The sequence below is a fragment of the Malus domestica genome, chromosome 11 (assembly GCF_042453785.1).
Source record: "Malus domestica chromosome 11, GDT2T_hap1".
Classification (NCBI taxonomy): domain Eukaryota; kingdom Viridiplantae; phylum Streptophyta; class Magnoliopsida; order Rosales; family Rosaceae; genus Malus; species Malus domestica.
This window is the reverse complement of record NC_091671.1, coordinates 4,679,587-4,703,267: the sequence shown is the minus strand read 5'-3', so window position 1 is coordinate 4,703,267 and position 23,681 is coordinate 4,679,587. Positions and strand designations below refer to the sequence as shown.

General features: G+C 42.2%; 4 protein-coding genes, 1 long non-coding RNA gene and 1 other non-coding gene across 10 annotated transcripts; 2 read left to right on the top strand and 4 right to left on the bottom strand.

Annotated features, from left to right (window-relative positions):
* The first annotated feature begins 581 nt into the window (after window positions 1-581).
* On the top strand, window positions 582-11,139 carry LOC103447290 (uncharacterized). The gene is made up of 10 exons (XM_029088140.2): window positions 582-1,056; window positions 1,845-1,930; window positions 8,999-9,065; window positions 9,247-9,389; window positions 9,730-9,778; window positions 9,873-10,010; window positions 10,101-10,181; window positions 10,274-10,450; window positions 10,531-10,617; window positions 10,719-11,139. The coding sequence occupies exons 1-10, from the start codon at window positions 784-786 to the stop codon at window positions 10,779-10,781; spliced, it is 1,164 nt and encodes a 387-aa protein (XP_028943973.1). The 5' UTR covers window positions 582-783; the 3' UTR covers window positions 10,782-11,139.
* Window positions 11,089-11,972, bottom strand: LOC103429866 (uncharacterized). The gene is made up of 2 exons (XM_008367995.4): window positions 11,790-11,972; window positions 11,089-11,702 (listed from the first exon to the last, which is right to left on the bottom strand). Exons 1-2 carry the CDS (start codon window positions 11,821-11,823, stop codon window positions 11,398-11,400), a joined length of 339 nt encoding a protein of 112 aa, XP_008366217.2. The 5' UTR covers window positions 11,824-11,972; the 3' UTR covers window positions 11,089-11,397.
* Window positions 11,956-12,026, bottom strand: TRNAG-GCC (transfer RNA glycine (anticodon GCC)). The gene has a single exon. It is a non-coding gene; the product is annotated as a tRNA-Gly (tRNA).
* Window positions 12,027-13,880: 1,854 nt separating this feature from the next.
* Window positions 13,881-16,166, bottom strand: LOC139189586 (uncharacterized). 3 transcript variants are annotated; one of them, XR_011573360.1, is made up of 4 exons: window positions 15,929-16,166; window positions 15,724-15,845; window positions 14,903-14,961; window positions 13,881-14,069 (listed from the first exon to the last, which is right to left on the bottom strand). It is a non-coding gene; the product is annotated as an uncharacterized lncRNA (long non-coding RNA). The 3 variants fall into 3 exon arrangements; XR_011573358.1 differs by lacking the exon at window positions 13,881-14,069 and having other exon boundaries at window positions 14,834-14,961; window positions 15,929-16,154; XR_011573359.1 differs by lacking the exons at window positions 13,881-14,069; window positions 14,903-14,961 and adding an exon at window positions 15,598-15,638 and having other exon boundaries at window positions 15,929-16,156.
* Window positions 16,167-16,888: 722 nt separating this feature from the next.
* On the top strand, window positions 16,889-19,705 carry LOC103447289 (probable protein phosphatase 2C 26). 2 transcript variants are annotated; one of them, XR_001791361.3, is made up of 11 exons: window positions 16,889-17,258; window positions 17,342-17,393; window positions 17,795-17,874; window positions 18,052-18,133; window positions 18,241-18,311; window positions 18,401-18,480; window positions 18,566-18,663; window positions 18,861-18,984; window positions 19,092-19,169; window positions 19,272-19,320; window positions 19,406-19,705. XR_001791361.3 is itself a non-coding variant. In XM_008386482.4 (11 exons), exons 1-11 carry the CDS (start codon window positions 17,110-17,112, stop codon window positions 19,456-19,458), a joined length of 921 nt encoding a protein of 306 aa, XP_008384704.2. In that variant the 5' UTR covers window positions 16,889-17,109; the 3' UTR covers window positions 19,459-19,705. The 2 variants fall into 2 exon arrangements, 1 of the variants encoding a protein (XP_008384704.2); XM_008386482.4 differs by having other exon boundaries at window positions 19,087-19,169.
* Window positions 19,706-19,801: 96 nt separating this feature from the next.
* Window positions 19,802-23,189, bottom strand: LOC103447288 (uncharacterized). 2 transcript variants are annotated; one of them, XR_011573189.1, is made up of 3 exons: window positions 22,131-23,169; window positions 20,748-21,124; window positions 19,802-20,461 (listed from the first exon to the last, which is right to left on the bottom strand). XR_011573189.1 is itself a non-coding variant. In XM_008386481.4 (2 exons), the coding sequence occupies exons 1-2, from the start codon at window positions 22,911-22,913 to the stop codon at window positions 20,909-20,911; spliced, it is 999 nt and encodes a 332-aa protein (XP_008384703.2). In that variant the 5' UTR covers window positions 22,914-23,189; the 3' UTR covers window positions 20,521-20,908. The 2 variants fall into 2 exon arrangements, 1 of the variants encoding a protein (XP_008384703.2); XM_008386481.4 differs by lacking the exon at window positions 19,802-20,461 and having other exon boundaries at window positions 20,521-21,124; window positions 22,131-23,189.
* Between the last annotated feature and the right edge of the window lie 492 nt (window positions 23,190-23,681).

The window sequence follows — 23,681 nt, the reverse complement described above, 5'->3', positions numbered from 1 at the left end:
ACTAACTCTTAGTCTAACCTTGTCCAGCAAAAGGTAGTGATGGCAAACAAGGGAACCGGATCCCCTCCGGACCCAAATAAACCGAGCCTCCTGAGCAAAGTATATGAACCGTTGAAATTTGATCTAACGGTTACAAACAAGAGGTCTCTAAAATTTATAATAATTGTAGCCGTTGAATCAAATTTCAACGGCCTGAATCATTTAATCCTTAGACTTAGTTTATTTGGATCCGGAGGGGATCCGGTTCCGCAAATATGCACCCTTATCTTTATTAAAGGCTACAAAAATCTCACTTATGCTCAATTTTATAGAACTTTGATTTCTTTTTCGTTTACAGTGTTGATTGCTTACGATATGGAGCCCAAATTAGAGACTTATTACAACCTAAAACCTAAGGGATTAATCAATCCGAAACTAAAAACCTTAATATGAGTATGAATAGCAATTTTATGTTTAATACTTTTCTTACATTGCATGACAATATGACATCATTTTACAGGACACATATAATAGTTTTAACCATTTATTCTCTTGATCCATATAAAGATCACATCGAGAAAATTTCATTTGATTTTAAGATTGTTTAATCATCTCTATGTGTCGTTAGTAATGGTAACAATTAAATGAATTTCTGATGATTAAAACAAGACAAAAAAAGCAGTTGGACTGTGTTTTCTTGGTTTTGATGGCCAATTGGCCATATCCAACGTCTACCTTTGTAAACTCCGCTAACCTCGACACCCTCTGCGCACAATATCACTCAATCCGCCTACACTTTCTTATATGCACACCTCCCTGAGGCTTAACCTCCCCCACCCTCTTATCCTACGCACCTCACTCGCCACCATGGCCGCCTCCATCGCCCTCCCCTCTTCCATTTCTCTCAACTCCTCCTCCTTCTCGGGGCTCCTGAATGGCGCCGGAGCCCAGCTCGGCGTCCGAAACCTCGGGCGATCTAGAGTTTCCATGGCCGCCTCCGTCGGATCGCAGACTCTGCAAAGCGACGCCTTGTTCGCCGATTACAAGCCCTCCTCTGCTTTCCTCTTCCCTGGCCAAGTGAGATTGTTGCTCCGCTGCCATTTGATTTGTTTAATGTGAACAATGTCTTTACTTAGCTGCTCAATAGACAGTCTAATTTGGGAATTGAATTCAAAATTTGAATGCTAGTGATATGAAAACTTTGTAATTTTGGAAAAATTGTAATTGGGGTTAGTAATTGAATAGTTCAAAAGTGCTTATGGATCATAAAAGTACATTTTAGTGCAGGGCTTTTCCAAGGAGGACTTGGAATTTTATATATATTTGGACATGCTTCTGCTAGAAATGCTTCTTGCAGAAGCGCTTATGAGTAGAAGTACTTCCTACCCGGACAGGCCATGCGTGTTTGTTCGTTTGGAGTTTAATCATGTTATGGTGCTAAAGATAGAGAGTTCTGAATTTCATCATGAAACTTAAGGAATTGAATTCAAAATTTGAATGCTAATTTGACATGAAAAGTAAAAAGTTTGCAATTTGGGCTATAATTGAAGGGACTTGTTACTTAAAAAAGATCCAAAAGTGCTTTTGACAATGTTTTGCAGAAAAACTCAAAAGTGCTTTGTGGACATGAAGGTATTTTAGTAAGCACTTGGATTTTTGATAAATATCTTGACATGCTTTTAATATATTCACTTATTACAAAAGAGCTTATCAGTAGAAGTACTTCCTGCATAAGCAGTCCCAAACGAGCCCTATGTGTTTGATTGGAAATTCATCATGTTATGGTGCTAAAGATAGCGACTTTGAATTTCGGGTTGAGCTTCATTCTGTTAGATTGTTAATGTTCTACTGTGTTTGCAACTCAGGGTGCACAAGCAGTTGGAATGGGAAAGGAAGCTCAAAGTGTTCCTGCTGCAGCAGAGTTATACAAGAAAGCAAACGATATTTTAGGGTAACTTTAGATAGAGTTGTTTGTTAATTTTAGCTTAGCTCAGGTTAGGAATGTTGTAAAGCCTTATACAAGGAGAGGACTGATGAAAATGGTGAAAGGTATAGAAAAGCGAAGCAAGAGGCGAAGAAAGCTGTCAGAGAAGCTAAGTTAGCGGCTTACGACGATATGTATAAACGACTAGATACCAAAGAAGGAGAGTTGGATATCTATAAACTATCTAGAGCAAGGGAAAAGAAGACAAGGGACCTAAACCAAGTGAGGTGCATCAAGGATGAGGATGGAAAGGTTCTTGCTACAGAGAACGCGGTTAAAGACAGATGGAGAGGTTATTTTCATAATCTTTTCAATGAAGGACATGAAATGAGTGCTTCTTTAGGGGAGTTGAGTAACTCAGAAGAGTGTAGAAACTACTCCTTTTATCGTCGAATCCGGAAGGAAGAAGTGGTTGTAGCTTTGAAGAAGATGAAGCATAAAAAAGCAATAGGCCCAGACGATATACCAATCGAAGTGTGGAAACTTTTGGGAGAGACAGGTATAACATGGCTCACTGACCTTTTCAATAGGATTTTGAAAACGAAGAAGATGCCAAATGAGTGGCGAATGAGCACTTTGGTGCCTATCTACAAGAATAAGGGCGACGTACAAAATTGCATGAATTATAGGGGTATTAAGCTAATGAGTCATACAATGAAGCTCTGGGAGAGAGTCATTGAGCATAGATTGAGGCAAGAGACACGGGTTTCGGACAACCAATTCGGGTTCATGCCAGGGCGCTCAACCATGGAGGCAATCTATCTCTTACGAAGATTGATGGAAAGATATAGAGATGGGAAAAAGGATTTACACATGGTCTTTATAGATTTGGAAAAAGCGTATGATAGGGTCCCAAGAGACATTCTTTGGAGGATTTTAGAGAAGAAAGGAGTACGAGTAGCATATATCCAAGCTATAAAGGATATGTATGAAGGAGCAAAGACTGCCGTAAGAACTCATGAAGGACAAACCGAAAGCTTTCCCATAACTGTAGGATTACATCAAGGCTCATCCTTAAGTCCTTACCTTTTTGCGTTGGTAATGGATGAGTTAACACGGCATATTCAAGATGATATTCCTTGGTGTATGCTTTTCGCAGACGATATAGTGTTGATAGATGAAACTCAGGAAGGGGTAAATGCAAAGCTTAACCTTTGGAGAGAAGTGTTGGAATCTAAAGGTCTTCGCCTAAGCCGATCAAAGACAGAATATATGGAGTGCAAGTTCAGTGCAAATGGAGGCCAAAACGAGTTAGGGGTGAGGATCGGAGATCAAGAAATACCAAAGAGCGACCGTTTTCGTTACCTAGGATCTATCTTGCAAAAGAACGGAGAATTAGATGGAGATCTCAACCATAGAATACAAGCTGGATGGATGAAGTGGAAGAGTGCATCCGGCGTGTTGTGTGACCGCCGTATGCCATTGAAGCTCAAGGGAAAATTTTATAGGACGGCAATAAGGCCGGCGATGCTGTATGGCACAGAATGTTGGGCGGTGAAACATCAACACGTACACAAAATGGGTGTAGCGGAGATGAGGATGCTTCGTTGGATGTGTGGGCACACGAGAAAGGATAAGATTAGGAATGAGGATATCCGGGGTAAAGTAGGAGTAGCCGAAATTGAAGGAAAGATGAGAGAAAATCGGTTACGGTGGTTTGGACATGTGCAAAGAAGGCCTACTGACGTTCCGATTAGAAGATGCGACTATGGGACAGAGGTTCAGGGCCGAAGGGGTAGAGGAAGACCTAGGAAAACTTTGGAAGAGACTCTAAGAAAAGACTTAGAGTACTTGGATCTAACGAAGGACATGACACAGGATCGAGCACAATGGCGTTCTAAGATTCATATAGCCGATCCCACTCAGTGACTTGGATTTTCCAAGTCTCCAACCGAGAAGTTTTCCTCATTCGGGAAATTAAGAGAACACTACCCCAACCTACATGCTCCACTCAGAAAGCTTCAACATACAAGCTTTAACAAAAGAAAATTCAAAGAACTTAGCGAAGAAGGCTTTGGTGTATTTAACACAATACGTTGAAATGAAGGAAAGCTTATTTATTGATATCCCCGATAAGCTACAAATATGTACATATACATGAGTCAAAATAAGCACACAAGAGGGAGCCTTCACAAAGGTTGCTTAGGAGAAGTCTCAGCAGTCGGTAGAGCCCCAGAAAGAGAAGGCACCGGAGGGGGATCATTTGGAGCCTCAGTACTGGACAGAACCCTAGAAGGAGGAGGCATCAGAGGTTGATCATTTGGAGCTTCATTACGCGGTACAGCCCCAGAAGACGAAGGCAATAAATGCCTTTGGAACAAACCCACAAATCTCTGATGATCAAGTAAAACCTGACCATCAGTTTCCTTCATCTGGTCAAGCTTCCTCTTCATGTTTGTAGCATAGTCATGTGCGAGCCGGTGCAACTGTTTATTCTCATGCTTGAGCCCTCTAATCTCCTGTTTGAGACTCATCACTTCAGCCGCCAATGATTCAACTTGGCGGGTTCGAGCAAATAGGCGTTGGGCCATATTAGACACAGAACCTGCACACTGAACACTGAGAGCCAGCGAATCCTTAACAGCTAACTCATCAGACCGTTTGGAAAGTAGTCTGTTATCTTTGGGAGTGAGAAGGTTCCTGGCCACCACCGCAGCGGTCATATCATTCTTCATCACGGAATCCCCAACGGTAAGAGGACCAGTAGGGGAGACGAAGGATGGGCGCCATATGTTGTCTGGAGAAGCCGGGGCTGCCTCTTCAACAAGGTTCAAGTCAAAACGACGGTCGGAGGGGCCAGACATTTTCAAAGGTGTTGAAGAGAGAAGAGGTCGGACAAATCAAGATCTTAGAAGTGCAAGAATGAAGCTTCTACTGGTGGAGATTTAAGTGTGCTTTGGAACTTAATGCCAGCCCCTATAAAAATCTGCACTCGACGAAGCTTCAGAAATCGAAGAGGCGCCTGCTCAGAAATCGAAGAGGCGTTTGCTTTCTCAAAAGCTGGGCTGCTTAGAGATCACGAGGGTTGATCTCAGAAATCGAAGAGGCGTTTGCTTTCTCAAAAGTTGGGCTGCTCAAAGACCACGAAGGCCAATCTCAAAAATCGAAGAGGCGCTCGCTTTCTCAAAAGCTGGGCTCCCTAGAGACCACGAGGGCCGATATCAGAAATCGAAGAGGCACCTACTTTTCCAACCTTTTCCAGCCTTGTCAGCACCTGTCACACGCACACTCAGTTTTGCGGAAATTATGGGCATTCTGTCAAAGACTTCTGGGGAAGTAGAAAACACATGAATCTTACTGTTCAATCACCCACTTCCTACACGCAACAATAGCTCATGGGTACCACAGATAACTTTGTCAAAGTTCTCTGCCAAAGTTGAGCACGTGAAGCTTGCAGCTCCCACTACATCGCTCTGACCAAGAAGGGTAAAAGAATAGCAAAGAAACAGCACTAACAAAGTTTAGACCCATAAATTTTGAAGGTCTAGCTACCATATTATTACCCACAAGGGTAAAGGAACAGTACCACTGCTGGATAATTGGAAAGTCCCTGTGTGTCAACCTCTGTGCTTCGTGGCAAGGTAGACTAGCAAACATGCCCAACCTTTACTCACATTCGAGAAAACACTCCCAATAAGATTGCTTGCTCCAAAATCGAAGAGGCACCGTCCTCCGAATCTCGAGAGCCAGACTCCCAACATGACTACTTTCTTAAAAATCGAAGAGAGGGTAAAGGAACAGTACCATTGCTGGATAATTGGAAAGTCCCTGTGTGTCAACCTCTGTGCTTCGTGGCAAGGTAGACTAGCAAACATGCCCAACCTTTACTCACATTCGAGAAAACACTCCCAACAAGATTGCTTGCTCCAAAATCGAAGAGGCACCGCCCTCCGAATCTCGAGAGCCAGACTCCCAACATGATTACTTTCTCAAAAATCGAAGAGACACTGCTCCCCGAATCTCGAGAGCCAGACCCCCAGCATGATTGCTTTCTCAAAAATCGATGAGGCATCGTTCTCCGAATCAATCGAAGAGGCGCTCGCTTTCTCAAAAGCTGGGCTGCTCAGAGACCACGAGGGCCGATCTCAGAAATCGAAGAGGCACCTACTTTTCTAGCCTTGTCAACACCTGTCACACGCACACTCAGCTTTGCAGAAATTATGGGCATTCTGTCGAAGACTTCTGGTGAAGTAGAAAGCACATGAATCTTACTGTTCAATCACCCACTTCCCACACGCAACAATAGCTCATGGGTACCACAAATAACTTTGCCAAAGTTCTCTGCCAAAGTTGAGCACGTGAAGCTTGCAGCTCCCACTACATCGCTCTGACCAAGAAAGGTAAAAGAATAGCAAAGAAACAGCACTAACAAAAGTTTAGACACATAAATTTTGAAGGTCTAGCTACCATATTATTACCCACAACTGTAAAGGAACAGTACCACTGCTGGATAATTGGAAAGTCCCTGTGTGTCAACCTCTGTGCTTCGTGGCAAGGTAGACTAGCAAACATGCCCAACCTTTACTCACATTCGAGAAAACACTCCCAATAAGATTGCTTGCTCCAAAATCGAAGAGGCACCGTCCTCCGAATCTCGAGAGCCAGACTCCCAACATGACTACTTTCTCAAAATCGAAGAGAGGGTAAAGGAACAGTACCATTGCTGGATAATTGGAAAGTCCCTGTGTGTCAACCTTTGTGCTTCGTGGCAAGGTAGACTAGCAAACATGCACAACCTTTACTCACATTCGAGACAACACTCCCAACAAGATTGCTTGCTCCAAAATCGAAGAGGCACCACCCTCCGAATCTCGAGAGCCAGACTCCCAACATGATTACTTCCTCAAAAATCGAAGAGACACTGCTCTCCGAATCTCGAGAGTCATACCCCCAGCATGATTGCTTTCTCAAAAATCGAAGAGGCATCGTTCTCCGAATCTCGAGAGCCAGATACCACAGACCACTTTTTCAAAGTGCTCTGACAGGAGTTAAAACATGTGAAACTGGCAGCTCCCACTACCGTGCTATGACCAAGCAGGGTAAAGGAATAGCATTACTACTTGTTGTTAGGGAGACTCCTATATATGTCGACCTCCATCCCCAACGGACAGGCAGACCTGCAAAAATGCTCAACCCTTCATCATATCTGAGAGGGCACTCCCAACGAAGCCTTTCGAAATATTCAGCTTTCTTTCCCCCCGATAATACCTCTGCAAACAAGCTATACTAGAGCAAGAATATCTCATATCATCAGGGTTAAAAGCAAGAGTATCCCATATCATGCTTTTTCCCTGTCTTTTCTTTTGGCCTTGTTTTTACCTGCAAGACAAGGAGAAAGAGAGCAATCAGTCAGCACTTGGAATCAAGCTTCCAGCCAGGAACTGACTGCCTGGAACCCCTTACCTGATTACTTACCTGGCATTGCTCTCGAGTACTCATCTTCAACATCTTATGTTTCCAGGGAAGATTCCGCATCTGCTTGAGGAACAGATAGGGCAAGTGCGAAGGATACAAGGAAGCATGTGGAGACAAGCGTAACAGCACACGTGCCGATACATTCATTACTCTGTCAAAAGCAAAAGTATCCCATATCAGCAGGGTGGAACGTACTCTAGATTTGATGGACTTGTTTTGACCCTCAAATTCTTCAGTCGGCCTTATACTCTGGAGGAAACCAGAAAACCCTCCAGCTCAGTTCAAGAATAAGCCTGTGGAAAGTTACTTCTTCAAAAGCAAAAGTATCTCATATCATCTCTTCTCATTTTTCTTCTCTTTATCCTTCATGCTGCTGCAAGATGGGGAGAAGGTGAACAATCAGTCGGAGCTCTGATTGCTTACCTTGTCTGTCACCTCTTTCAGCAGACCCCCTAGCTCGGCGACTTGGGGGACTCCTACTACATGGTTTGTATCGCGCTTGACCAAGCCTGAAACTACAAGTAAGCTTCAAGTGAAATTGATACATTACCTTGTGCATCTCCACCAGTTAAAGATACCACCCCTGGATGGAGGAAGAGTACTTCCAGAGAAGATGCCACATCTACCTATGAGACAGATAAGGCAAGTCAAGACGACACCACACTCCGATACTTAGAAGTTTCGTGATTACGAGATCATTCTCCCACAATATTTCCTAATGTCATTTGTACTAAATCATTCACTTGTACTCACTAAATGAGAGCTTGAACCTATGTACTTGTGTAAACCCTTCACAATTAATGAGAACTCTTCTATTCCGTGGACGTAGCCAATCTGGGTGAACCACGTACATCTTGTGTTTGCTTTCCTATCTCTATCCATTTATATACTTATCCACACTAATGACTGGAGCAATCTAGCGAAGATCACAAAAAGCGATCGTTTTCGCTACCTAGGATCTATCTTGCAAGAGAACGGAGAATTAGATGGAGATCTCAACCATAGAATACGAGCTGGATGGAAAGAGTGCATCCGGCGTGTTGTGTGACCGTCGTAGGCCACTGAAGCTCAAGGGAAAATTTTATAGGACGGCAATAAGGCTAGCGATGTTGTATGGCACAGAATGTTGGGTGGTGAAGCATCAACACGTACACAAAATGGGTGTAGCGGAGATGAGGATGCTTCGTGGGATGTGTGGGCACACGAGAAAGGATAAGATTGGGAATGAGGATATCCGAGGTAAAGTAGGAGTAGCCGAAATTGTAGGAAAGATGAGAGAAAATCGGCTCCGGTGATTTTGAACATGTGCAAAGAAGGCCGACTGACGCTCCGGTTCGAAGATGTGACTACGGGACAGAGGTTCAGGGCCGAAGGGGTAGAGGAAGACCTAGGACAACTTTGGAAGAGACTCTAAGAAAAGACTTAGAGTACTTGGATCTAACGGAGGACATGACACAAAACCGAGCGCAATGGCGTTCTAGGATTCATATAGCCGACCCCACTTAGTGGGAAAAGGCTTTGTTGTTGTTGTTGTTGTTGTCAGGATCAGATGTAGTTATCTTATTTCATTTAACGGAAAATTGGCTTTTGGGAGTGATTTAATGTCTACGTTGTGTGCAGGTTTGATCTTTTGGATGTTTGTATCAATGGACCAAAAGAGAAGCTAGATTCAACTGTTATAAGCCAGGTATGTGCTGTGTTAATTGTTCGGTACTTTAGTTCCACAGAAATAGGATTGTTGTTCCTCCATGAAATGTTTTGAATGTGCACCTTATAGTCTACAACATTTATGCTCTTCTATGTCAAATGTTCGAGAATGAGTTTTTCTTGTGAATCATTGATAAGTATGCACCACTACTAATTTGCAGCCTGCTATTTACGTCACAAGTCTAGCTGCTGTTGAGTTACTACGTGCACGTGATGGAGGTCAGCTGATCATTGATTCAGTTGATGTCACGTGCGGCCTAAGTTTGGGAGAATATACTGCTCTAGCATTTGCTGAGTCATTCAGGTGAGTCATCGAACTGAGCAACATATGCTGTAATTGCAATTGTATTCACGAATACATACCAAATGAAAAATCTGTTAATTTTGCGATCTCCTGTTATGGGGGAGCGAGGAAGAGTTTATACATGAATTTAACTTTTATGATGCGTTTCCATGTTTGTAATACAAGGGAGAGGAAGCATCACTTTCATTGTTCACCTAGTACATGGTTTAAGATAGGAGATTATTGTTAATGTAGTCGTCAATACATGAAAGCAGATTTAGTACATTTGTCTGATCTTCAGTGGTGGCTATCTTCTTGTACTAATCTTTCCTTTTTTCGTTGACTTGATTCAATATGTAAGCTTTGAGGATGGGCTCAAGCTGGTCAAACTGAGGGGAGAAGCTATGCAGGTAAATTTTTGGTCGTGTGTCGGTTCATGTTACTGGAGGGACTAGGCTCACAGTCTGTTACACTAACATGCTTCCTTTTTACGACTTACTTCAGGCAGCTGCTGATGCTGCCAAAAGTGCCATGGTCAGTGTCATCGGGTTGGACTCAGACAAGGTGCAACAGTTGTGTGATGCAGCCAATGCAGAAGTTGATGACGCTGACAAAGTTCAGATTGCAAATTATCTATGCACTGTAAGAACTTCAACTCAGTAACCCTAAGGTGATTGCATCTTAAGTGCTTTTTAACAAAGTTTTGACCACAGCATGATTTTGTTGTGGTAGGGAAATTATGCTGTTTCTGGTGGTGTGAAAGGAATTGAAGCAGTAGAGGCTAAGGCAAAGTCATTCAAGGCCCGAATGACGGTACCATTCTTCATTTCCTACTTAGATGCAGTTCCATTCTTCTATTAACGATTGATGACGAGCCCACTTCTCCCCTGTTCCATTACCCTCAGGTGCGTCTAGCTGTTGCTGGCGCTTTCCACACTAGTTTTATGGAACCGGCCGTGTCAAGATTGGAAGCCAAGTTGGCAGAAACACAGATCAGAACACCAAGAATACCAGTTATCTCCAACGTTGACGCACAGCCACATTCAGATCCTGAGACAATTAAGAAGATATTGGCTCGTCAGGTAAGCTATCTAGAACTTTCTCCTCCCTATCACGTCACACGAGCAAGATCACTGATCTAGACCTAAACTCAAATTGACAGGTGACTTCTCCTGTTCAATGGGAAACAACTGTCAAGACTCTGCTCGGCAAGGGGCTGAAGAAGAGTTACGAATTGGGCCCCGGAAAGGTACACAAGTCTATACAGAACACCAATAGAATTTCAGTTGAATTTCATCATAGGATGCTCAATTTCTTCGCTTCTAAGTATATGGTTGGATCATGTATCAGGTTATAGCCGGCATTGTGAAGAGAATGGAGAGAAGTGCTGACATTGAGAACATTGCCGCTTGAGAAAGGCCATCGCTACTGCACTTCTACATCAACAGCATCCCGTTACCATGTAATGTAATAGATTTGCTAATGGCGGCACCTGGCGGCTGTTGGCGGCAGTGGAGAGCAGGGGCGGCAGTCGCGGTTCTACTTCCCAACTTTCCCGGAATTTACTACTGTTTAGAGTTATGTTAGGCGATTAGAAATCCTGTTTTTGGTATAATAAAGTTTGTTGCTTCCTAATTGTAACCTGCTTTTATTAATTAATCAGAATTAGTAGTGCATAATAAGGTGGAAGATTTGGTTTTTTTGGAAGATTTCCCCAGAATTATGTGAATTGCTGGATATTAATATTATTGAAATTATATTTTACACCCAACATATTTGAAAATTTGCAGTCCACTCCAAACAGATAAAAAAGAGAGAATACAATTAAACTGTTTTAGCTCCGGGACGAAGATTGTCCGACCCCGTGAAGGCGGTCCATCCAGTTGTTCTCAGCGATCAGCTCCGCCCAATGCGGAGGAGTTCCGGCGAATGAAATTCCACGCATGGCCTCTCTGACCCTCGTCGCGTTCTCCGCCGTCAGCGGCGCGTTTCTGCGACTCTCGTCTTCTCTGAACGCCCTCATGATCGCCTAATCGGAAGCCTCCTCCTCCTCCACTTCTTCTTCTTCTTCCGCTTCGCCATCCCTACTGCTGTTCAAGTGATCATTGCGCCCGACGTCGTCGTTTAGCTGGAGAAACGAGATTCCCCCCTCGACCTGATTGACAGTGACGCCGTTGGAGTGCAGCTGGGAGTGGATCGGAGCGGCGTCGTTTCCGATCTGGTCTTCGTCATCTTCGGAATCGACGGCGGAGACTGGCTGGTAGAACTCGGCGGCGGCTGCATCGTCGTCGTCGATGTTGGTGTCGGAATCGCTTCCGTTCTGGTAGTCTGTGACTGGAATCACAATGCACATATCAATAATCGATGAGTAGAGAAAACGAATTGAAAAAATAAGGAAGATAAATGTGGGAAATACGAAACCTTGGATGAAATCAGGAGGAGCTGCGGCGTTCATCGTCGTTTCAGCGGTGGAGAGAACCAAACATCCGAGAAGTGTGAGAAGCTCGTTTTGGGGAAACTCTATATATATATATATATATACACACACATTTTTATATATGTAAAGAACCAAAAAAAGGAAAAAGGATGCACCAGCCGGGAATCGAACCCGGGTCTGTACCGTGGCAGGGTACTATTCTACCACTAGACCACTGGTGCCTTGTTGGAATTTGAGAGGAGAAGTCTGAAAATATAATTGTTTTAGCTGCTTTCTCAGTTTATAACCAGCAAGGCTTATAGTCTATGACCATGGAACAAAATGCCGATAATATCGGCGAAATATCGTCGATATTATCGGTTTTTCAAGGGAACGATATTTTTTTTGGTATCCAACGGTTTTCGTCAAAATATCGCGATATTATTTATCGATAATATCGCGATATTATCGATATTAACGATAATATCGCCAGAGGCTTCGTCGTCGCAACTGCAGCTGAGGTCCCGTCGTCGCAGCTGCCAAGGAGAGGAATGAGGGAGAAGGTTCGAGGGATTGGGGAAGGGGGAAACACACAAAACCTTTCCCGAGGGTTTCGATCTCAGCTCCGGAGCGACAAGCGGCGTTGGGTGCCTTCTTCGTTCTTCCTGATGACGACGGGCTCCCAGTCCTGCGTGATGGGTCATCTTGACATGGCGATCGACTGTGGGAGGGGTGTGCGGGGTGTCGGAGATTTCTGGGCTCTCGAGGCGGTCTAAAAGGGCTTTTGGAAGAGAGGCGAGGGGGTGCGTTGGGGGGGGGGAGGACACGGGTGGAAGTGTCTGAAAAGATCTGGAAGAAGAAAAAGAAGGGCGAGGGGGAGGACACAGTGGAAGTGTCTGAAAAGAATAAGAAAAGCAAGGGTTTTGGATTGGTGCGTTGGCACCATCTGAAAAGAAGAAGAAAAAGTGGTGGTGCGTTGGCACCATCTAAAAACAAGAAGGAAAAATGTTTTCCAAAAAAAACAAAAGAAGAAGAAGCAATAATAATTAAAAAAAAAAAGGTTTTGGAATGATGTGCTGCACCATGTGAAAAGAAAAAATAAAAATAATTTTTTAATAGAAAATTGTACAACAAGATTGATTAAAAATTATATATAAATGATTATGGTGTGTTTAGACTTATTTCATTAATTACTACATATTTTCTACACTCACAATGTTTGTCAGCTCGCTATATAATCAACTTGATAATGTTAAATCCATTATGCAATGCATTTCCTTCCAATTTTTTGTGATAAACTAATAGATAATTGACTAAATAAACATCCTGCAAAGTTTCAATAAAAATTTCCAAGTTTTGCTTACAATTTCCGTGGTTTCCATGTAATTTTTATCGATATCGATATTATCTCGATATTTCCATCGATATTTCCGTGTTTTTGAACTACCGATATTTCCGATATTACCGATATTTAATACCTTGTCTATGACAGAAATTTTGTAACCAGTCCTTTTATCGTGGATTGGTTCGTTTGGAAGTGCTTTTAGCATAATTAAAAATGTTTTTGGTAAAAATAATTTTGGAACTAATCCTTAATGAAAATGCAAGTAAATTATGAAAAAACCCTTTAGAGCAAGTCCACCAGAGGTGGAATAACCCAGCACAAAGTACAAAAATCAGGCTGGGAGCCAGTCAATCCACTCCAGCCCACCCTTTTGCCTGGGACGCAGCCCAAGCTGGTCTCCAGGCCAGCCCAAATTTGACTAAGCAAGGAACCGGGCAATTGGGTTGGCGCGTGCCTTTCACGCGACCTTTATGGCGAGTAGCCGACAGACGTTCAGAGGTTAGGCCCACCTAATAGGCGCACTCACACCCCACCCCCGGGTCGGCGACATGGCGAAATGTATGCCGTTGGATTTCCAACGGCTAGTTTTTGTAGACCGTTGGATTTCCAACGGTAAAAAAAAATTAAATTTGACTTTTAAAATGGACCTTCTGATCACAGATCAACGGTCCACGTTTTTTCTCCCAAAAATTAAGAATTTCACTTTAAAAAAATACAGAAAATTTTTAATAAATTTAGATATTATTATTATTGACACACCCCGTCCCGAAGGAGGGCATGCTGGCCGTCACGTGAGAGTGACGTAACCATTTGCACAGTACGGAAGCTTTAAAGATACAATTTATAAGTTGATACACCCGAAGGTGAGTCCTAATTTTGTCCAATCTGTCAGAACACCGTCGAATTCCTCGTGGTCACCACACCTTTGTGATTCCTGAACCTGGAGGGGCGCAAAACCAAAATTGAGTGGGTCAGTAAAACAATTCTTTTCCAAATCCAAACATTTCTCAAAACGTTGTAACCCCTCTCCGTAAAACCTGTATACTTTCCCAGAAATGTAAAATATAAATATACATATATATTCTCAAAACTTCAATTCACTTTTTCAACATTTTTCATATCAGTTATGCCATGCCATGTTTAAAATCAACAGTTAAGTATGGATGCATCAACAATAATCATATCAGGTGCAAGAAAGTAATCAACCGGAGGCCCTCTAATAGCCATGTACGGTTGAACCTAGAGCTCAAAATCTATCACTCTCACTCTGCCGGAGTCACCTCTGTGACCTGTCCGGCCTTCTGCACACAAGTTACGCTCTAGTGCTTTCTCATCAATCATCTGTGCACATAATCTAAGGTCACCCACCAGTCGAAATCTCACTAACACTCTTCGACTGGCCCGTCGCACCCACTCCGCGTGGACTGTGCGACCAGCATCTACTTGGATCCAAGGCGAGCGTGCGATGCGGTGAATACTATAAGCACTAAACCATGGTGCAGGATTTGAGCTCAATATACATTAACATCATCATATCAGTATTTAAATACTCACCTGATACTCACCTGTGCGTCCGCCGCACCATTCATTCATATGCATCATATCTCAATTTCATACTTTTCATATCATTTCATGCATGGCAATTCGATTCACATTTCTATATACTTTTCATATACTTTTATACATTGCATTTAAAGCATACTTTCATTCAATTTCAATTTCTGGGAAAACGTCAAGTATATATATATACGGAAAACAAAACTGCCCACTCACCTGGAGTTCGCCCTACAACTCCCTAGCACAATACGCCAAGGCGTCATGACGATCGGCGCCTAAAACAATAATCAATTCCAACCTCAGAATTCATATCGATAGAATATATAACTTATATAAAATACGTCACTACGTAGTTCGATCCGGAAGATCCACCACTCAGATTTTAAATCCATAACTTCCAGAGGTCCACAATATATCTCTAGGATAACATCCTAAAATTTCATCACCATCCAACGGTCGGATCTCCGTCAATTAACAAAACTAAGTGACGGTTAACATTTTATTTTATGAACTTACAACTCCAATTCCGGAAGATCCGTAACTCGGATTCCCAATCCGTAAGTTCCAATAATCCTCAAACATTACGTATTGCAACGTATCAAAGTTTAGTGATGATCCAACGGTCGGATCGTCAATTCACATTTTCACCTAATGCGAAAACTATAAAACGTTATTCGAACACCTAACCAACAATCCTTAATAACTTTCTCATACGGTGCTCAATTTGGGTATATGAATATACCACAGTGATCTACTCGACGTCACGGACGTCGACATATTTTTAAAATAATTTTTTACTGTAGCACGCGCCCCCACGCGCTAAGGAAGGCACGGGTCCACGCGCGCCCACGCGCACCTTCTTCCTCGCGGGTTCGCCGGACTGGTTTTTCCGGTGGCCGGAAAACTGGGGAATTTTCAAATGCTTCGTTCTCCTTCGTTTCTCAACCATTTTCTTCGTATAATATATCAATTTAAAGCCCTCAACATGTAGAATCACAATATACTACTTTTAAGCTTCAAAAACAACTAAATCGCACCGGAAAAATCCAAGCAAAACCGGCCAAACTTAACCCTCGTGATCCCGACGTCCAAATCCTTCCAACGAAGCACTCCGAGCTTCCTTGGGACCTCACTAAGCTCACTATGAGCTTGGATTGTCCTAAAAATCAACCAATTCAAAGCTCATGAACAGTACACATTCACGGCAACTTTAGAAACTAGGGTTTTCGAAGTGAAACTTACCTTAAACTGGTACCTACGTGATCGTGGAGTCCTCAGGAGTGCAATGGTGGTTTTAAATCCGGCGTTGGTAATAGTTTTAGGTGGTTTTGATGGTTGCCCGTGTGTTCGAGAGGGTGAGAGAGAGAGAGTGAGGTCTGAGGAAGAGAAAGAGAGTATGAAGGACAGTATACGGGAAATGGGGAGGGAAATAAGGAATGGGGATCCCACGTGGTCCTTTTCCAATCCCCAACTCTAAACCACAAAATTTTAACCTAAAAATCTAAGTTCCATCCTTATTAAATTCCATTTTATTTTCAAAACTTAGGAACCTAGATAATTATCAACTTGAGCTTCACATACTTAGTATTTCTTAAGGGCAATTTCGTCCATTCACAGCCACGGATGTAATATTTTGGAACGGGCTGTGACAATTATTATTATTATTTTATTTTTTATAAATTCAGAAATTAAAAATAAAATTATTATTTTATAATAAAAAATAATAATATTTTAATAAAATGGACTAGGCTATTTTTTGTTAGGGGTGGAGATGCTTTGGTTTATTATTGTTCACTGGGGTCTATTACTGTTCACTTGAGTGGATAAATGCGCTGGGTGCTAGCACAAAGTCCTTAGGGGTGGACTTGCTCTTAAGTGCTTCGTGGAAGAAGTATGAAACAAATTAACGGTTTTGATAATAACTATTAACTAATATCCTCACAATGATCCTTCATTTACCTAATACATATGAATGACCAAAAATCTTCAAATTATTATTATTCTTTTTTTGTATTTTTGCTAGACATGTTTTTTAAATGACAAATGAGATAAAGAACAATTATGCTTTTAAATTTTATACCCAACAAAGAAAAGATAACAATACGTATACGTTAAAATATACGTTAATCACAACTAGGTGGACAATGAGACGCACCTATACAACGGAGACATGTATTGTCCTACAAAAAGTAATTTCTCTTCCACTTGGATTTTAATTGGGGAGGTAAGTTCATAAAAGCACTTTTGCTGAGAAGCGCTTACTAGAAACAGCCACATATGGGCCCTGATTGCTTACTTGTTGTGGAAGTGCAAATAAAGAAGCTTTGTGTTTGTGGCTGAAGTTTCAACTTTAAGCCACACATTTGAGCTCTCCTACAAGCTTGCCCGGCAGGTGGGTGAGGGAGGGAGAGGGGAAGCGGGAAATGGCAGTTCCCATATTCCGGGCCTCAATTCCGAAGTCTCACCCGCTTATTCACTCCATTTCCTCTGCTCTATCACTCACTGATGAAACTTGGAAGAAGAAAAGATTGCTATCCTGCTCAGCTGCTTCGTCGGAACTCAAACCATTTCGGTGAGCCCAATTCTGAGATTTTCCTTATCGTTTCAGTCGAATTCTTCGAGTTAACTGTTTGAGCTTCTGATAAAATTATGTAGGCCAGAGCTGTGTTTCTCTGTTGGAACTTATCTTATTCCACATCCCAACAAGGTTAGTGCAAGCTCGCAAACCATGTGGCATCGTTCGGTGTCTAGGATTGAATTGGATTGGATTGTGTAACTCATTGGATTGAAGTACGGAATGGTTTTACTTCCAAATTTTACTTCCTTTGAAGGCAGAAATGGATTCATCATGAACGAAACTTATCCCTCACAATTATACTGTTTTTGTGGTGATTGTAAGGGATAAGCCGCCTTCTTGTCTAATCCATCTTCTACCTTCAAACGTACATCGAGTCTAATCTGTTACCAAATTCATTTCAATCCTAGACACCAAACAAGGCACGCATGTCAACTCATACTTTGTAAGTTTATTTGTGGAAAGCATTAAGTTTCTTTAAGAAATTCCCGGTCTTTTTTTTTAACCTTTGCAAGTCTCTGTGGGTGAAAAAGGTTGAAAAAGGTGGGGAAGATGCTTTCTTTGTGAGCAGCTACAATGGGGGAGTTCTTGCTGTTGCTGATGGTGTCTCCGGGTAAGGTTCTCAAACAGCGTTTTACGATTCAAAAAAAAAAGAGAACAAGGAATCCAGGGAAACTGGTTTAATAAACTCCAAGGAGTGGACACATAATTCAGATGTTTTTCTGCATCGATGCTGTAAGTCGTTCCTTGATTTCGGAATTTGTGATCTTCTTGTTATTTGGCTTGGCAGTTGGGCTGAACAGGATGTAGATCCTTCATTGTTCCCGAAAGAATTGATGACCAATGCCTCAAATTTTGTGGGAGATGTGGAGGTAGTTTCTCTCTAAACCAAGTAGCACTTTCACTATTGTTATGTAGATTTTTGAGTCTCTGCATATTTCGTGTTCGCTAAGAACCATGCATGTCACCTACGTAGCAGGTGAACAACGATCCTCGGATTCTGATAGGAAAAGCACACGCTTATACCTCTTCGATAGGTTCTGCTACGGTGTAAGATCATCATTTCGTTCAAGAGAACTTCGCTATAGTTGCCATATTTGTTCAAGAGATTCTTACTTCAGCTTTCCTATGCTGATTAGAATGATTGCCATGCTGGAGAGGGACGGGATTCTGAAAATCGCGAATGTTGGGGATTGCGGATTAAGGGTTATTCGTGAAGGTAATAGTTCTGGCTTTCTTTGCACAAGTTCTGATCAACTCTCAGTTTATTTTCAAGTGACATGTAGCTGTGACTTGACTTGCAGGTAAAATCAAATTTTCCACATCTCCACAAGAACACTATTTCGATTGTCCATACCAACTTAGTTCAGAGATTGTTGGCCAAACGTATCAGGATGCGATGGTATTTACACCACTCCAACCTTACGCGATTACTGTCTACATTTCTAGTCTTTCTAAACTTTCAGTCCCGAGTCCTACTTTGAATCAACTGCACACACACAATACACAAATGTCTCACGGGGTTTTATATCTCCTCTAGCCGCTCTGCATTGAAACACAACGGTTGTAAGACTTTCGAGTGCTCCACTCCGATTGCAGGTTTCCAATGTTGAGATGATGGAAGGAGACACCATAGTTATGGGCTCGGATGGACTTTTTGACAATGTTTTCGACCATGAAATTGTTTCGACAGTGGCCGGATACAGAGACGTTGCTGAGACTGGTATGTGTTTCCGAAATCAAACAAACGTGACCGGGAATTAATTAGTAACGAAGTCAGCACAGAACTTATGTGCTTTCTAACTGAAATTGATCTTATTGCTAGCAAAGGTATTAGCTAATTTGGCAAACAATCATTCGTTGGATTCAAACTTCGATTCTCCCTACTCCATGGAGGCTAGATCAAAGGTAAAATCATCGATCCGACTTAACCAACTTCGAAATCATAATACTCTCTCTCGACGAAAACATGATTACGTATTGATTTCCTTCCTCCGTAACACCTTTCAGGGTTTCGAGCCTCCTTTGTGGAAAAAGATTCTCGGAATGAAGCTTACAGGCACGGCCTATCCGGTTTTATACTATGATGACAAGGCCCCGTTATTCGTTGATCTCTTGGCTGACCTGAGTTTTCTGTTGTGCAGGTGGAAAGCCAGATGATATCACTGTGATTGTTGGTCAGGTTGTAAGCTTATGAAGCATTTTCGTCTTCTCCAAGAGATTCAAACTTAAAATACAAACATTCCCTTTTCCGGGTAGCCGGGCTATAGTTTTTCGGCATTTTTCATCCGGTTTTACGGCAACTGATTGAAAGTCATCTCTTCATATTTGTGTACAAAAGTCCTCACTGCTATTAAGTTCTAGCTATTGTCTGAATTTCTTATCTGTTTTAAGAGTACAATGCCATGGATTCTTCAAAATAAAGATCAACAGTCCAAGTGAAACTTTTGTGTCAACGTTTGTTTGGAAATGCTTTTCAAATGACTAAATACTTCAAATACTTAAAAGTACTTGTGGGTTATTTAAAGAGTTAAAAGTACTTTTCCGAGAAACACTTGAATTTTTGAGGAGAAAGTGTCTTGAAAAGCAGGACCAACATGGCTCTAATACAAAGTAGAAATCAACAACAACAACAACAACAAAGTATTTTCCCACAAAGTGAGGTCGGCCATATGAATTTTAGAACGCCATTGCGCTCGGTTCTGTGTCACGTCTTCTATTAGATCCAAGTACTCTTAGAGTCTCTTCCAAAGTCTTCCTAAGTCTTCCTCTACCCCTTCAGCCCTGAACATCTATCCCGTAATCCCGTCTTCTAACTGGAGCGTCAGTAGGCATTCGTTTCACATGTCTAAACCACCATAACCGATTTGCTCTCATCTTTCCTTCAATTTCGGCTACTCTTACTTTACCTCGGTTATCCTCATTCATAATCTTATCCTTTCTCATGTGCCCACACATCCAACAAAGCATTCTCATCACCGCTACACCCATTCTATGTACGTGTTGATACTTCACCGCCTAACATTCCGTGCCATAAAGCATTGCCAACCTTATTGTCATCCTATAAAATTTTTCCTTGAGCTTCAATGGCATACGACGGCCACACAACACACCGGATGCATTCTTCCACTTCATCCATCCAGCTTGTATTCTATGATTGAGGTCTCCATCCAACTCTCCGTTCTTTTGCAAAATAAATCCTAGGTACCGAAGCAAAAATCAACAACATGTGCGAAAATTATTTGCGAGAGATGGAATATAATTCAAAACTTTATGACTGATTGATTGATTCATACATCACCAAGAAACCCAATGATGAAAAGGATTCCAAAGGGTCTCATTCATGTAACACAGAATCTGACGAACGAACAAAAACATTTGACTTCTACGTTTATTAGAACAAAATCTGAGACGGGAAAAAAAAACTACTTGAAACAAACAACAATGGTAAAAGTACAAATAAATTTAACCCACACTCCAACTTACCGACTACTACTGCCCATAAAATAGACTGGAGTCAGGTCTGAAAACTTCTGATTGACTTGCTTACTATCCTTCGTGTGAAGCAACTCAGATCGTCAATTATACAGGCTGAAGATGTATCGCTATTGAAACGAAAAAAATCTCACTTGTCTTTAAAAGTCTCTTCAGGTTATAGTTCCGCTGTTACGACTGCCATTGAGATCTTGGAAGAAGGTTTTTGAGGCTTCATATGTGGACCAGCAGATGGCAGCAGCTGGGGCATGGAAAAGCGTTCTTGGAGCCCATCCCCTAAGAAGACCTTTGTACCCATCCTTTCTCACAATTGTTTGAATAACATCAGTAATCGAACCACTTTTAAATCTGTCACATCCGCAAATACCCTGTACAACAAATCCATGTTAAGAAAAGCAGCAAAGCTTCAGGCAGGTTTGCATTCAGATGAGTATTTCAACCTTCACTCAAATCATCCAGTGCCTAGTAATACCATTATAACTAAAGGTGTGTGAATCATTGGATATAGTAATACCATTACAACCAGGTATATGAATCATCGGATATAGTAATTCCATTACAACTAAATCCTATGGTTTATCAGTCATTCGTAAAGTCTTGAGCGAGGACCTTCCTTATCCTACGGCAAAGCACTAAAATGACCACCCATAAATCGTAGACCGGAACCGCCCCTCATGATTGATTGGGAGAAAGAGCGGGAGCGAGAAAGATGGATTGTTTGTTACTCTAGCAGAGGATCTAGTCCCACACCAATCTGCTTACATAAAAAATTACGTTCAGACTCTTATAAAAAATTACGTTCAGACTCTTAATAGATTGTCCAACCAGACTAACTAAACTTGAGTATGACACAGAATCCCGCTTTCAAGAGAGACAATCAGTGAACCACAGAAAAGAAGGATGACACTTATAAAAACCAAGTACCACACTTGTTACTTCTTTCTGCTCCATTACTCTGTCAACCACAAAAAAAACATTTTTTATTTGGTCTCCCTGCCCCATATTATTTCTTTACATAAGAAAAAGAAAAACACAAGCACAAACAGCCAGACCAAGTAACAATAACCTAGGATTCCATCGGAGACAAACTTTGCGGAAACCACCAAACAGAATTATCACCTTATCGCTATGCAACATCATTAGTAGATGCCAGGAATCGGAAAGATTACAGGGCAGATCAATCAGTGTCTAGAACTAAAGGGTATCAATTGCATTGTTGAACCTAGTAGCGTGGACGTGTAACTAAGTGGTATAAAAGTGATTGATTGTATGACGAAATTGAAAGCTTATCAGTTGCATCAGAATGTATTTAAATCAAACTAAACTAACATCAACAAGTTAATCTCAATATAGGAAAGCCAGAAGCTACTATACCTGACACTGTAATTGCGTTTTCACCACATCAAGCGGCGTAGTGACCACCGCAGCCAACCCCCCAGCTGCAGCACCAGCAGTGGCATGAACAATCAACCGCTCGTCATCCGCATGCTCGGGCGAAATCTCATTCAAAGCCCTCTTTGCCGCCTCGTACGTCGCGAAATGCACCGCCGTGTACGGGGCATTCATCAACACAGTCGTCCTGTAGGAAGCGTAAAACGCCCTAAACCCATCTTCCTTGAACACCTTCCGCACACAATCCCACACCCCCTTGTACGGGCTGTGCAAATTAGTCCCCAGCTGCAACCTCTGCTTCACCATATCCATCGGGGTAAAAACAGCGTCACTCGACACCGTTGCGAACACGCCGGAAATCGCGTGGGCAGCCGGGTTGTTCGGGTTCCCGCCCGAGAAATACTTCTTGCTCATCTCGTACACCGAGAAGTAGACGGCATGTGCCGGGCCCGCGCCGAGTGCCATAGCTCCAATACCGCGGTAGAGCCCGGCAGGGCCCTCGGACTTCAAAATTGACCGAAGGGCCTGCCGGAGTCCGACGGTCTTAATCGGGCACGACCCGAGAGCTTGCATATGGGTTTTAACGGTGTCGACCGGGAACATAGCCATGTGTTCGACCATGCCAGCAATTGAACCGGCGATCATGAACTGCCAAAAGTGGAGACCGTCGTGGGGCGACACGGTGGGGGTTGGGAGGTAATCCTGGGACTTCGGAACCTGGTGAAAGTCCTGGTTCTGGAACTTGGCGGTGGCGTCGGTGGCCATGGGGAGGGAGAAGGCGGCGGGCGGCGAGATGGGTCGTCGGGAAGTAGGGTTCTGGAGATGGGTTCGGGTCGGATTTGGATGATCTTCATAAACAGGGGTTTCTGAATCAAACAAGAGAGGTTGAAGGTTGCATCTTTTGGATTTAATAGTGTCTGAGAGCTGAAGGGGAGGGTGTGGATTGAAAGAGTCAACGACAAGGAAAAGTCAAGTTGGGATCCAATATAAAATAAGTGATTGGGTAATTAGGGTTCCAAAGAATTGGGATTTCAATTTATTTATTAATTTAGTAAAAAAGAAAGAAAATAGATTTTTCTCCCGAATTCGTGGAGAGCAATTAAGATTTTTCAAAAGTTATGTTTTTGGTTTTAAGGCCCAATGGGCTTCTTTTCATTTGTTTCTGTTTTAGGCCCATATATAACTAGGTTCTGCCTCTTTCCTTAGTCAATGCGACGAGCACCATCCTGTACAAACGAGGAAGTTTAGCAGCAAAGGAGGTTGTGCAGTTAAAGTGGTTAAGAACGTTAACTCTTTACATTATACACAGATTTTTTTGTATACAAGTAAATGATATTAAATAGAGAATTCTCTATCACAAGTACTAACATTATATTCTAAATTGATGAAGACATCAGCAACAAAGTTTGCTTTTTGAAAGACTTGATGCCCATGAGATATAGTGAAATCCTCTATAAAAGATTGGCATGTGTACGAAAAACCATAATAGCCCAATATCTCAATAGTAGCTTTGTCTAAAGCTTCGAATGAAAA